The sequence below is a fragment of the Zophobas morio genome, unplaced genomic scaffold (genome assembly GCF_036711695.1).
Source record: "Zophobas morio isolate AGI-343-1 ecotype UQ-CSIRO unplaced genomic scaffold, CSIRO_AGI_Zmor_V1 ptg000701l, whole genome shotgun sequence".
Taxonomy (NCBI): Eukaryota; Metazoa; Arthropoda; class Insecta; order Coleoptera; family Tenebrionidae; genus Zophobas; species Zophobas morio.
This window is the reverse complement of record NW_026972804.1, coordinates 8,036-22,054: the sequence shown is the minus strand read 5'-3', so window position 1 is coordinate 22,054 and position 14,019 is coordinate 8,036. Positions and strand designations below refer to the sequence as shown.

The 14,019-nt window shown below is 36.3% G+C and overlaps 2 protein-coding genes across 3 annotated transcripts; one reads left to right on the top strand and one right to left on the bottom strand.

The window, feature by feature from the left end:
* Nucleotides 1-265: 265 nt before the first annotated feature.
* LOC135121771 (uncharacterized) lies at nt 266-3,083 on the bottom strand. 2 transcript variants are annotated; one of them, XM_064046045.1, is made up of 16 exons: nt 3,056-3,083; nt 2,820-2,896; nt 2,733-2,752; nt 2,620-2,679; nt 2,263-2,554; nt 2,071-2,206; nt 1,850-2,021; nt 1,702-1,783; nt 1,605-1,643; nt 1,272-1,373; nt 1,166-1,220; nt 1,014-1,091; nt 888-961; nt 712-828; nt 478-658; nt 266-423 (listed from the first exon to the last, which is right to left on the bottom strand). In XM_064046045.1, the coding sequence occupies exons 6-16, from the start codon at nt 2,123-2,125 to the stop codon at nt 356-358; spliced, it is 1,023 nt and encodes a 340-aa protein (XP_063902115.1). In that variant the 5' UTR covers nt 2,126-2,206; nt 2,263-2,554; nt 2,620-2,679; nt 2,733-2,752; nt 2,820-2,896; nt 3,056-3,083; the 3' UTR covers nt 266-355. The 2 variants fall into 2 exon arrangements, with proteins under 2 accessions (XP_063902115.1, XP_063902116.1); XM_064046046.1 differs by lacking the exon at nt 2,733-2,752 and having other exon boundaries at nt 712-825; nt 2,620-2,732.
* A 2,299-nt stretch (nt 3,084-5,382) lies between these two features.
* Nucleotides 5,383-12,578, top strand: LOC135121770 (NADH-cytochrome b5 reductase 2-like). Its single transcript, XM_064046044.1, has 9 exons — nt 5,383-5,412; nt 5,621-5,880; nt 9,046-9,266; nt 10,246-10,347; nt 11,296-11,366; nt 11,478-11,620; nt 11,704-11,872; nt 11,940-12,281; nt 12,342-12,578. Exons 1-9 carry the CDS (start codon nt 5,383-5,385, stop codon nt 12,576-12,578), a joined length of 1,575 nt encoding a protein of 524 aa, XP_063902114.1.
* Nucleotides 12,579-14,019: the final 1,441 nt, after the last annotated feature.

Here is a 14,019-nt window from a genome sequence, read left to right as displayed (position 1 = left end):
AAGCACTAGTAGTTGTTTTTGAGTTGTAAGGGAATAGAGACGGAATGGTACTAGTATAAGCGGTTCTACTCTTACAGGAATAAGTGTATTTCTTGCTCTCCTGATGTATTATTTGAATACCTCAGCCTAAAATTTGTATCCTTGAGCCCAATAGAATTTAACATGTATGCGATAAATAATAAGAGTTCTACCAAAAACTACAATTTAAAAAGCAGGTTGCGTAAAATAAAATTACTTAACCTTTATTTTAACACACTGTTTATTAAAGTTCGCATACTATAACAAGTATTCATACTTTTCTTCATTTAATCGCCGCAGTTTAAAGGTTTTGATATAATTTTTTAAGTCTTCCTTTTCAGGTTTTCTTCAGTACTTCAATTAAAGTTAATTCAGTTTCAATGCACGCACGTATTTGGGATACACCTAACAAAAGTTGTTACTTATGGAAATACAATTTAACGACATAAGTAAACGCACAGGGCCATGTGGCACGTGCTCCCTGCTCTAATGAATATTTATAAAAATTTTGGTTGGAGCTCGTCAAGACGCTCAGCATTTGCTTGAGGGTTAGCTTGGGAACAATCAGTATGTCACCCATACACTTCAGTGAAGAAAGAACAGGGAAACAACGTGCAAGATCCGGCACCAGTATAGAGGCCTTTTTCTTGGGCTTATGCAAGTTTTTTTACTAAACAAGAAACTTGACCAAACTTGGATGGCACGATGACGTATTTCAGAAGCTGCAAATGACTTTAGTGAAGTAACGCAGGTTTGTAGGAGTGAGTGGTCCGGGACGCCCCGGCAGTAGTCATATAAAAAGGGGAACTGCTAGTTACAGAGTATTGGATAAATGCTGGTGTTCCTACGTAACTTGCACAAAGATGGACCGCGTAGGGGTCCACTTGAGAAGTGATAAACTGGTTGACATTAAACAGTTCGACAATTCTCTTCATGGGCAGCTCTGAATTGGGGAAGAGCAGAAGGGTCTGGTGAAAACCAGTGCTGCCTACTACCAGAACACTTGGCGCGTGTAGGCCTCAACGAGCTCCATAAAACAGTTGTCCCCACATAATTTTTAGCGTAGAGATCGACTATGCAGGGAGCAAAGAGTTGAAACAACAGGACCTTAACAGGAACTGGAGTTAAGTATGAAATTTGCTAAAACCTGCCGGGCAAAGCTCAAAGAGTGAGCACGAGGATAGCACAGCGCTCCATAAAAGCTTGTTAAAATAATTAGAAATAATAAAATCATTGGTAAACCAGCAACTCACCACGTGCGGAGAGGTCAAGTGATTTAGCAACAGGGGCACTTCCCAAGTTGCACGAGGCAGAGCAACAATGTTCACCGCCCGCCCAGTCTTCTGGTAAGCCTCCTGTTTATAACAGTGGAGTTAAAAATATGGATTTCTTGCAGGGGTCTCGACATAATTTACTAGTGCAAGTAGATAAAGTCTTTTCGTAGAAACTGTATTTAGTTAACCATTAAAAAACTAAAAAACATGTTTTTATAAAACAGGGAATTTTAAAATTACTAAATAAGTATGTCATAAACTTAACTTAAAGATTTTGTCTTACTTAAAGTGTAAAAAGTATTTTTATAATACCTCAAAGGTGAACTGACCAAGATGTTGAATACAAAATTCCTATAATACAGAGAATTATAGCTTAGTATAGTAGCCCTCCACTTCCGATTAAAGCTACCTTAAGCTCTTCTATATTTACTACGTGATCTTGAGTTAAAAATTTTACGAGCTTCTTTTTTATAGAACACTTATCATCAAAACTACGAATGTCCGGTTAATTATTACTCTAATAAACCACTACAGAGCGCTAAAAAAACCAAATTTACAGGTAGTAAGGTGCGAGACATAAAGCCTCCGACTTCAAAAGTAAACCCATCTCTTCTGAAGAGTGTACTGCAAGAAGAGCAGCAACCAAAGCGCCTGTGGCCGTTCCGCAGAGTACTTGAGGAAGTAGCCTTTCTTCTAGCAGGCAACTGACCACTCCAAAGTGATAAAATCCTTTTCACAGAAAATATATTCCCGTAAAGGAATAAAAGTAGAGTTATACCAAAGGGCCCCCCTCCGGATAAATACAAGGCTGTGCGCCCAAAGGCTTGAAGCATGTTTGAAAAAATAATATCTTTTTCTCTTGGATAAAAATAACTTGCTTCGCACTTGGAGAGAAACTTTATAGCCTTGGAAACCTATTTATTGAAAAGTAAATTTGCTGAGGGCTTTGTGCTACTTGCAAGTTAAATACTTCTTTAACGTAATCCTCAATTAAATTTTTTGTCCCTACGCAGCATTTCGTGTACAAAGAAGTGTTATTTATGCCGCCTAGACCACGCGAAAAACCTGAAAGTTACAGTGTACTTTAATGAGAACGTTATTAGAATTGTTGAAACTAGCTTCCTTCTTGTAAGACTGTTAAGAGGACTTGAATATCTTCTTTTATACGAGCTTCGTATAACTTTTCTAGTTTAAAAAGAATTAACTTATAGTCATAATCTCTATCTTCCATAGTCAACTTCCATATCTCTTTGTTACATAAACTACTTATTAATTTAGTTTATTTAAAATGTTTATTTCTCTTTATTATATAAAAAAACATTTATACCTATCGTAAATTAAAGCAGCTTTATACCACATTTCATAAGACTTCGCTTCATGTATATCACTTTTTAATTTTACAATATTAAGGGATTCACGGCAGAAAGTTTCGGTGACAACCTATACGGTGGTCCATTAATCTTCTTGGTCATAAAAATAACTTATGACATCTTGCAATTCTAAGAATCCATCAAGTATATATCTTACCTGAAACGTCTTCTCGAGCATTATATAATTATGCTAGGAAGTAGCTAGTAGTAATCCAAACTAAAGTTATCAACGGTCTACATTATCAAAAAGGTAGTAAGAAGAACCAAAAAAGTTACAAAGATAATTTATCATCCATAAATGGATTTACTATAACTTGTAATAGTATACGAGGTACAGACTGCGATAAACTATATAAAATAGAAGAACTAAAAATTTTAAAACATAGCAAATACCAGCAATCTTCTGTTTATCCGTGACGACAGTGGACCTTTCGAATAACATTTTAGCTAATTGCGTACAATCAATAAAACCCTTTAAATTGCTATGATCTAGCCATGCGACCTCAGCATTATTTTATTTGCAAATTAATTTCAGTTGCGAACAATGCATTTTCTAAATTCTTTATTGTGCGTTGTTAGCCCGTAAACAGTTAAAAGCTGGCATTGATTAACGTGTAATTTAACTAATAATTCTCAAATAGTTATTAATGTAAACCTCATAACTCCGTTACAACCCTTTTTACGATGTAGAGGCGCTATGATTCTTGCATGTACCCCCTATCATTTATTTTTTGTTGGAGATTATAATGTTTAATGAAACCAAATGTATTAACTAGACCTATAATTTTAAGACATGCGTTTTTAGCGCTCAAACGGATCGTTATAGCTTCCAACCTAAAAGTGGAGTCGCTGATCTGCTTCTTGTTGAATAAAGCGGTTATCGTGTATTTCTCTTTAAGTTACTTTTGCTTCTACTTCCAATCTCTAAGTCCTGTTTAATATTTTACGGCCTTTTCTTAAGTTTTATCTCCGCCTGTGCAGAGCTTTGATATAGTTGTGAGCTCCAATTTTGCTTTAAGATCTAAGTTCTTTTAATTATTTTTACTTAAAGCTAATTGGTTTACTTCTTGTTTTTTTTTCCTTATCGTTTTAATGAATGGCGCTTGGTGTCATTAGTAACCTTTTAGATCACTAATTGAGTTTATTTTATTTGTTTGTTTGGTTTTGTTTTGGGCTTTATTCAATTACTAAGCCTGCAGTCTGAAGTGAACAACTACAAAGCAGAGAAGCGCAAAATGGGGGGGAAATCCTTATCTTTTTTTTTAATAGCACTGGCATACTATGGCCGGTCTTCTCCAGATCTTAAACCGCTTGGTCTGAATTCCTCTTCTGCAGGGGTTGTGACGAGAGCGCCCACCAGTGTACGTTCTTTATAGGGCTATAATGAATATCGCAAAGGACTTAAAAGCAGAAAATATCGGGCCCGAAACCCCGCCATTCGGTCTAGTGTGGGGGTAAACCGCTAAAAACCACCGGGAGAGGCCATAGTCATTAAGTGTACATATATATGTGGACCGCTAGTGCAATAGCTATAAATTTTTAACCTTTCACAATCTTTTTATCTAAAAATGCATCACAGCAATTTACTAGCGTTAGCGTTTTAAGCCTCCCACATTAGTTACCGAGGTATCTTAAAAACTATATGTTTTAACTCATAAGTTCAACGGTAAGCATTTTTTTAAAACTGTTTAAGATGTCTAGTACAATTAGTTAACTAAGTGTTTACTTAGCTCTCCTCTAGACTACACAGCTAATTATTTATCACGACTGAAACGCTCCCTAGGCTAAAATTATTACCGTTACCAAATCGCTGGTCCTCTAGAGCTACGTAAAACTTAACATTAAAGACGCGGTAAAAACCGAAAAAGAAAGAAAGATCGGAGGAAAAAATGAACGAGCCATCATGTTTTATTAAATAATATCATTTATTTATTTATTTATTTATTTATAAATGAAAGTTCCGGGTGCTCGATCGAGTCAAGAAACTTAGAATACTCGAGCTCTCATTTCGATCGAAAATGTGTCATTATTTTCCTGACATTAACAAACAAAGATTAGCGCTTACGCGCGTCATGTGAGCGGTGATAACTTGCCCCATCCCATGGCTCGTAACTAAGTTCACTCACCAGCAGGCGATTAGTTTGCCTGGCTCACGCGCAGCAATTTTTGTTTTGTCGCACTCGGAGTACCGACGCTATTGCAGTGGAGTCCTAGACCCAGGAGGTAGACGCGTATGTCATTTTATTGGCTAGTTTGTAAGACACACAATCGCCGTTTATTTCGCAGAGAAGCTTGCTCTTGCCGCATGGTAAAGGGTGAAGCGACTTGGTCGCTGCCTTGACCTACCTCACTAGGTAGTCCACGTGCGGCTGCTAGGAGAGTTTTTGATGTCAAAGATGACTCCCAAGTATTTCGCTTGAGATACGGAATTGTCACGCCATCAAAGGTTAAGGGCACCAGCAAGGAGACGCGTTTCTTAGTAATTAAAAGCGCTTTGTTCTTCATCGCATTTATAAAAACTTTCCAATTACGGTACCAGTCAGCAAGGGCGTCAAAATAGCGCTGTGGCTGCTTGCATAGCAAGGCGGGAGACTCCGACTATGAGTAAACGGCCGTACCATTGGCGTAGAGGTTGATTGGTGTGTATGGATTTAATTGCAAAGTCACGTCGCCCATATATAATGCAAATAAAGGGGCGAATTAGGGATCCCTGAGGGACCATGGCTGTCAGAGATCCAGCAGACGACTGTGTATCCCCTACCCCTCCCCCCACGCGCAACGCTGAAAACCCGGCCATTTAGATATGACTTCAGCACGTCGTAAAGGCTATAAAGAAAGGATAACAAGCGCAGTTTGTGCAAAAGACCTTTATGGCAAACTTGATCAAATGCTTTTCAAAGTCAAGGAAGACAGCGCCTGTTGCCTCCTTAAAGTTAAAAGCGCGGGTGGTCCATTCAGTTAAGCGGAGGAGCTGCTGGGTTATTGAGTGCACTTAACGAAATCCAAACTGAAACTCTGGCAAGGCGCCCTGAGCGTCCACAACCTCTTTTAGACGGCACAGTACAACGGCCTCACCCACTTTGCCGACAGCTGACGGGGACTGATGGACGATACTTGTTAGTTGCTAATCCCGGTTTGTGTTTTTGGCAGCGTTACAAGGGTCGCCGTCTACTATCGGATCGGAAAGGCGCCAAGGACATCGCAGCTTTTACTAGGAGGTAAGATATTGCATCCCTATTAATTGCAATTTTTTCAGCATCTCATTATTGATGCCATCGGGGCCAGGTGCTTTTCGTTTGAGTAGCGCTTCGACAACTGGCTTAAAAATTTAAATTAATATATTTCATTAAGATACAATCTATTAAAAATTCTGTGATTAAACTATTGACGTTATTATTTAAAAATGTAATTTCAAAAGATCTATAAAATTTCCAAAAGGGTATGGACCCGAATAATAGTGTTTTCTTATTTCTTAAGAAATTTTTATCATGATAATGCTCTAATTTCGATTGGTTCTATCTTAAGTCCAGATTTAAAGCTGCATTTATATAATTTCTGTAACAACGCACTCACTTGACAGCTTAAATCATTGGGTGTGGTGCGGTTTGAAAAAAGAAAAGTCTGATAAAAACCCATTTCTTATGTTGGTTAACACTCAAAATTACGAGCTCATAACGCGAGATACACACCCATGTGTTTATAAGATGCATGTCCGTACCGCGTCATCCACGTGCTTATTATCACGTGCTTTATGGCGCGTTTCTACTATCTCACTTCCCCTGAAGGTATAAATTCCCTTCCCCTACGGGGTTCAAAGGGGTCTAGAACAAAAACTCAATTATTTTCCCGCCCAATCTTCTGGATACTTGTTAATTGTATTGTACCTCCTGCTGTTCCAAAAGATTGTTTATATTAGGTCTCCACGAACATTGACCGGGTTAGTATTGTTAAATAATTTATCTAAGTTCTCCTTAAGAATTTTTTGCCTGGCGACTTATAACAGAAAATAATAAACGCTGGACCAAGTTTTTTAAAGTGATGTATACACCGGTAGCCTCTAGATTTCTAAGTCATTATAAATTTAGTGTATCCTTTATATGTCTGTTAATAGTATAACTATACCTTCACCTCCATGTTTTTTGATCATGTCAATATATACTGTAATTTTGCATGTTTGCCGTTTTTCAGATGGGTTTTTACTACATTGAGCTCAATAGTCATTCTATCGGTCAACTCCTGTAACTACCGTTTTTCAACTCGAAGGCCACCGGCATCCCAGGAGAGTATATTAAGGTGATGCTCATTGCTTGGTGGTTTCATTGCGACTATTAAGATTTAAAAATAAATCACTTATCTATTTTAATATCTGAGTACTTCACTACAATTAAAGAGTTGAATATTTCGTTAACAATAAGTTCATCGAGACTAACCGAAAGTTGTGTATGTTTACCAAATGCATGAGCGCATTTTTATTTCAGAAGATACGCGTCGTTCTATTGAGTGAGATATAAATTCATTAGTATAATTGTTTCTTCTAAGCGGTGCATTTTTAGGGTAATACTAACAACTTTTATAGCTTGCAACGTGCCCCACTATACAGTTTACACTTGGGGTTGGTCTTTTTTAGGTTTACGATAGAATCAAGGAATCGTGGTTTTCTGCACATTTAACACACTTATACTGGAAGTGCGGAGTTAATCGGTATGCCCGACTAATTGGCATCGAAAACATTGACTTTAAATATAGTACTCTCACTCTTAGGTACTTACTAACTAATACGAGGCTAAAAAGGGTTCTGTTTTAATCATATTTTCTCTTTTTGATAACTTCCGTGGGATGGAAGCCTTAATTTTCCGGTTATTCTTTAACCTACTCTATATTTATTTCAAAAAATATACAGCGAAAACAATCTTGAGTTCTCTGTCGGAAAGGAAGCAATAAGTGTAATAAAAGTTTTTTTAATCTGAAAGAGAAGTAAAAAGTCTGTAGTCTCGCTCACTAGGCGTATAAACCCCCATGCTTCCAGTTCTTTGCTTCGAAGTTATCAATGGAATTTACATTATTTAAATAAGCAAGTTTGCTCTAATAGTTCTTTTTGGTACGATATTAGGTGGAAGTCTAACTTTAATTGTATTATTAATATTATTATAATTATTATAACCAGTAGTACCATTATTGGTTGTAATGTTATTATCACTATAATTATAATTACTATTATCATCGCTGATAGTTTTCTTATTACCGGTTTCCCTGGTAGTTATATTCTAGAACTCTTCTTGTTAATCCATCTATTATCACTATTCTTATAATTACCACATTTATCAGATGTTAAGTTTAATTTCTTTACTAATTCTACTATTTATACAAATTTGATTACTTTAATTGTATTTATTTTTCTTATTTTAATTAATATTGTTATTAGTATTGTCTATATCGACTTCCAACATCTTGTCATCCTCTAATATATCTATTTTATACGCTTCCAATCTTTTTAAAGTTTGCAAAGAGGTAAATGGGTTAGAATCGGTGGTAACTATGTTATTATTTTTACCTCGACTAGTTCTTTCCGTCTCTTAATAAATTATTCATAACCTTTCTTTTTCTTTTCCAAACTCTCTTAGTTGGGTTTTTAAAACTTCTAGCTTCTTCTTAACTTCTTTGTTTGCGGTCAACAAAGAAGCGATAAGTTCTTTTGTTCTCTGAAACTAAAGGAGATTAAAGGGGGAATAGAATAAAAGGAAAAAAAGAAATAACAGAGTAACAAAAAAAGTATCAAAATAAGAAAAGAAATAGTAATGAAAAGATAAATAAATAAAAATAACATAACCGAAGTAAAGATTTGATGAGAAAGTTGAATGTTCTGAGCAAAGTAAAATTTATAGTAAGGCCGGTAAGGTCGTCAGTTATGGCTTGCCACATAATAGATTTCTGCTTCTAGTTCCTCTGCTTTCTGAGCCACACATGTTTTATTAGAAAAAATAGATATATACTATACATTATTAACGCAATTTATCTAGTAAAAATTACTTGATGAACCATAAATAGTTATCCTCAATTATTCATAGTAGGTCCGCGCTGTAAGGTTATAAATTTCTAAACAATTAATACTATACCTAAAAATTTAAATGTATTGTGAAAGTGTAAGGGTTATAAGAAAGCCATAGGGTCACAGATGAAAGTTTAGCAGACCTAAACAACTGTAAAGAGCTTTAAAGTTTTTTTAAGGAACTTCATGTATTTATTGAAAAATGTACTTCAAGCTTGGAAACTTTGGGTTAATTTATTGGAATAATTGAAGTTGCTTTTAGCATAAGATAATACGAAGTATATGCAGAGGTAAGCCGTAAAGTGGTAGAGTTTTACAAGGACATTGACCTATCTAGAGTTGGTATAGAGCAAAGACCTGCGCTGGATATAATTAGTTATGATAGAGAAAGAGTTGGAAGTTGTAGTGTTGCCAGCACTTTAGTAAAGAAGCCCGAAAATTATGTAAAAAAATTCATTGTATGGGGCCAGGTACCAAACCGTGAAAAACAATTGTTAGGTGTTATGTTGATGATCGAGACGACTGAGGGTTATGACAGCCTATTATCGGTGGTTATATGTGAGTTAGAGCTATGCAAATGATAAAGGCAATGTTGGTCATAGAATGCCTATATGATATCCGAATGATAGTTCCCCGAAACGTGTTACTATGACTATATAGTCATTTTATAAAAGCAATGAGCTGGGAATACACTTTAGAAGTTTTAAAATAAATTAACACTTAAGTACAACCTTCCACCAGTCTAATGAACTTGTGGAAGAGCGATACAAATAATATAAAGGCTGTGCTATAGACCAAGTCGTAAATTAGGAAGTAGAGATTACACTTAGTAGATATAGATATATATAACTAAATTTGTAATTTTCTGGTTGTCAGGAAGAAGCATAGTTTGAAGGGTTAGAAAGGCCCAATAATAAAGACGATCCATTATTCGTAACAATTCAACATTCTGTCTTCTGCCGGAGAAAAAGAGAAGTGATCAGTATACTGCTTTGGAGAGGAAGGGTATTTATACCTTTAAAAAAAGTAAAAGAGAAAATTAAAAATGTGCTTAAGGAGAAAAAGTTGAGTCACATATCGGAGGCTTCCGATGAATATTCGCTTTTCTTCTAGCAGTTTATTAAAAAATACAAAAACATGGCGCGTCTTCCACTACCACTTCTACGAGACGAGACGAAGATTTTGTGGCGAATGACGATGTAAACGAAGCGACACTTTTGCTTATCACCAAGCCACTTATTGTGTGCATATTCTATAGTCGCGGATGAAATGCTTTCTTAGTCGAAGTACCTGGCTGACGCCGCACCTTGAGTAAATTAAAAATTAGAAAATAATGAAGTTCTGTAGAGACGTAAGACACTCGGCCTCCGCGTTATCGACCACGTGATGCTGAAGAAAACACCCATGTCGCGATGCCTTGTTTAACTTACTAGTAACCCTCAGTATTCTCCTTTGCAAAGAGAGCTACTGTTGTAATACTAAGATACCGCGACCAGTCTCTACGCCAAACAACTACCGATCTATCAGTTTATTGCAGGCAGTTTGCAAAGTAGCTTAAACTATCACAGTGCACTGCTTAAAAAGCGCTTACTAATGAAAGCCAAGCCCTGCCAGAGTTCTATTTCGGATTTCAACAGGGGTATTTAATAACGCAAAAGGTTTTCCATTTGATAAAACGGATGATCCGTGACTTTAATTTTGAAAAGGCAACAGGCGCCATTCTTCTTAATGTGAGAAAATCTTTTGCCCGAGTTTGTTACAAAGGGCATAGTTCTCCCTATTGTTTTGTTCCTCGCGCTCAAATGTTACCTTAAGGACCGCACCTTCAATACACGTGCGGAGGACGCAAACTCGCTTTTGAAAATACCAACGGTGAAAATCCATAAAGATCTCTTTTATGTTTTGCTGCTCTTTGCTTTTAAATGTAACAATTGAGAAGGAGCACATGTTAAGAAGCACTTGTAGAGCCACGTGGTATCTAACAGACAAACGTCTTATAGGCTACGCCCCACAGTCCGGCTACCCCTTAATGCATTGCTTTTATGCAGATGATACGTCGTATACTCCTCACCAAAGTCGCGGGCTTTATTAAGTCATTGTGGAAGAGTTACTATTAATGCAAAAAAAAAAAGCAAAGTCGTTCCTTTTACGAAGAGTACCTCTGCACCACCTCTGCACCACCATTGTCGCTGGCCTTTTAAGGTAAGATATATTTGAGGGTTAAAGTCCACAATAAGCTGTCATGCACGTAAACTACGTAGCAGCGAAGGTTAACGCGATGGTTTAGACTCAGCATTTTTTAGTTTTTTGCCGAAAAGCAAACTATTGTTACATAACAAGCGATGCTTGTATGTGTTGTTTACCCAACCACTCATAATATACTCACCTGTTGCCTTAGCCTACTTCTCCCCGGTGATATCCTCCTCGATTTAAGTATTACTAAACAAGTTGCTACGCGTCATGAGGATGGCAATGTATCATGCCAAGACCACAGCTTGAGCCCCTGGCTACCGTTTCCTTCTAAATACACAACCATGTTTATATATATTGTATAGCCAATACTAAATCTTTTTAACCGCAATTAAAGAAACCTCTTCCTCGTGGTGTTTTCGGGCTGAAGACTGTTCTTTTTTGCACCCGGAAGGGGAGATGGCTCTGGTGCGTCTTTTTGTAAATTTTATTAGTCTTTTAAAATCTATAGCACTCTTGAATATTATATAATTATTGTATTTTTTAACTTTTTTAAGTTTATGCTAATAATAAAATTAGTTTTTATTGCTTTCAATTATTATAGGGATAGCCTTTTCCTTAGCGTTTTTGTTTAAGAGGAGAGAAAAAGTTGTTTTAAAAAAAGGTCATACTTATTATTTCCCTTTAATTGAAAAGGAATTACTCAATCACGATACCAGAAGGTTTTCTTTTAAGCCGAAAGTTTTATTTTTGTTTTACAATTTTATATTTTTTAAAGCAGTGAAGTATTGTGTTTCTTAACTAGATTTAGGTTTGCCTTACCTTCGTCAGATCATGTACTTGGTTTGCCCGTTGGGCAACACATCATTTTGTCTGCTGAAGTTAACGGTAAAGTTGTGCAGCGCCCTTACACCCCTATTTCTACTGATATTGAAAAGGGCTACTTTGAATTAGTAATAAAAATTTATTATCCGGTAATTCGCCTTTTAGCATCGAGTGTCTTTTTATCTTTCTGACTTATCTATATAATAAAATGTGCAGAACACTCATCCTGAGTATCCGGAAGGCGGTAAATTGACTCACTATCTTGATAATATGCGCATTGGAGATATAATTGCCGTCAGTGGGCCCTTCGGTAAAATAACGTATGTACGCAGGAATAGATTTCATTTGAAAAGGGGCGTCTACGCTGGCAATTATAGAAGAGTCAACGATGAGGTTATTGTAACGAAGAAAGTCGGCATGATCGCTGGCGGTTCTGGAATAACGCCTATGTTTCAACTTATTAAACACGTTCTAAGTGATCCTTCCGACGATACCGAACTTTGGCTATTATTTGCTAACCAGTCAAAGTTGGACGTCGTTTTTATGAAGGAGCTGAACGTATATAATACTTTGATTTTCAGACTTACTTAGATTATAACCCGGTAAATTATAATTTAGTTGTTTTCAGCGAAATATACACGTTTTCATGTGTGGTACACCGTGGACACTGTTGAAGATTCCACGGTTTGGGAGTACGACGTGGGTCTGGTGACCCCCGAGGTTTGTCAAGCTCATCTCCCTCCTCCAGAAGATTCTGTGATACTTCTATGCGGTCCTCCCGTGATGATCGACTCCGCTTGCTTGCCTTATCTCAAGCAACTCGGCTACGACTCCAGCAGAATTTTTACCTTTTAATTTTTTTTTCTAATAAAACATTACTTGGTACTTTGATCTTCTCTTCTATTAATATTAAGATTTGTTACTTTACATATAAAATATAAAGTTATGCTAAGCGTTATTTGGTTTACGATTTGGTAGTCCATGTTGGATTTATGTTGGGTGTCTTAGTGCTTCTCATTCGAAACTAATTTTAATAACTTGTAGCTTTCTTGCTTACCTTTTTACTTTGGCAGTAGGCGCCATAGCTCTAGCATTACTATTAGAGAAGAGCAAATTTTTTTGAGGTTATAAGTAGTCACACTGATATTGGAGAAATAAATGGTTTTGAAGAGATAGGTAACATGTTTCGTCTATTACATACTTATATAAAGAAAAAAGCCAACTTTTAAGATGGAAAGTCAAATGTTGGTTTACAACCATTTTTAATAGTAAAGGTTTCTTATGAAATTTAGTAAGTTTAATTAGCTAGGAAAACTGCACTGAGGCGGTTATTTTTGCACTATTTCTTTTTTCTACGTGCCACGATTCGCGTTTTTGTGCTTATCGTGTGGAATAAAAAGTAGATAAGTTAAATTTACTCGACTTCTGGTAACAGTTTTTAAAATATCGTTGAGGGCCACATAGTTGAAATAGTTTAGTTAGAATAAGTAAAATGAGTTACCTTTGCGTTTGCAGTCTTAATTTCTTTAGATGAACATAGAAAGTCTATTTGCACTAGCTAATATAGTTATCACTAACGCTGTATGACAATGATCACTAAAATGCTCAATATATATATATATTTACAGGGGCACTCTATACCACCAGCTATGAACTCCCCAAAAGCTCGTTTAAGAGCAGACGAAAGGTGAGGTGGACCCCACCTCCTTGATCGTTTCTTCCACCTTTACATTAAACCGCACTTCGAGACGTGGAGCAGCTAGCATGAGTGAAACTAAACCCTCGATAGTAACATTCGGTCATAATTGTGATAACTCCAAATTTAAGAATATAACTTTAAGTTTTAAAAATAAGACATTTAAAGTACTTTTTTTCAAATCAGGCGGATATCGTGGTTGGTTTACTTAATAGTTTGACTAGAAATCTTATAACGGGTGATGCAAAGGTAGTTGGATATCCTTCAACAATTCTTTGTTCACATTTATTGTTACTTTGAAAAGGCATAGAGGCCATTTTCTTCATTTTATTACCAGTTTAGGTGGAACTTTGTGGATCATTGCTTTAATATGTTAAGTTGCTTAGCTTGCTCCCAAGCTAAGTGCTAATTTTTCTGGAACCTAACCTTTCTTAGTAACAAGGTAACCAAGGTTCTTTATAAATCTTCAAATGGGTGTGTGTTTAAAAATATTTGGGGTAAAGGGAATGTTATTTGCCTTTATAACACTTCTGCCATAATGCTAACTCGCTGTCTTATCTCCTTAGTGAAACCTTTTAATAAAATGCTTCATATTGATAG

Coding starts and splice junctions, on each gene's coding strand:
- LOC135121770 (XM_064046044.1), top strand. CDS start 5,383: ATGGCTGTCAGAGATCCAGCAGACGACTGT. Junction 9,267..10,245: donor CCTATTATCGGTGGTTATAT/GTGAGTTAGAGC, acceptor AGTTTATTGCAG/GCAGTTTGCAAAGTAGCTTA. Junction 11,621..11,703: donor CTCAATCACGATACCAGAAG/GTTTTCTTTTAA, acceptor TTTCTTAACTAG/ATTTAGGTTTGCCTTACCTT.
- LOC135121771 (XM_064046045.1), bottom strand. CDS start 2,125: ATGCTTCAAGCCTTTGGGCGCACAGCCTTGTATTTATCCGGAGGGGGG. Junction 2,022..2,070: donor ATCCGGAGGGGGGCCCTTTG/GTATAACTCTAC, acceptor TTCTGTGAAAAG/GATTTTATCACTTTGGAGTG. Junction 1,221..1,271: donor ACTTGACCTCTCCGCACGTG/GTGAGTTGCTGG, acceptor TATTTTAACAAG/CTTTTATGGAGCGCTGTGCT.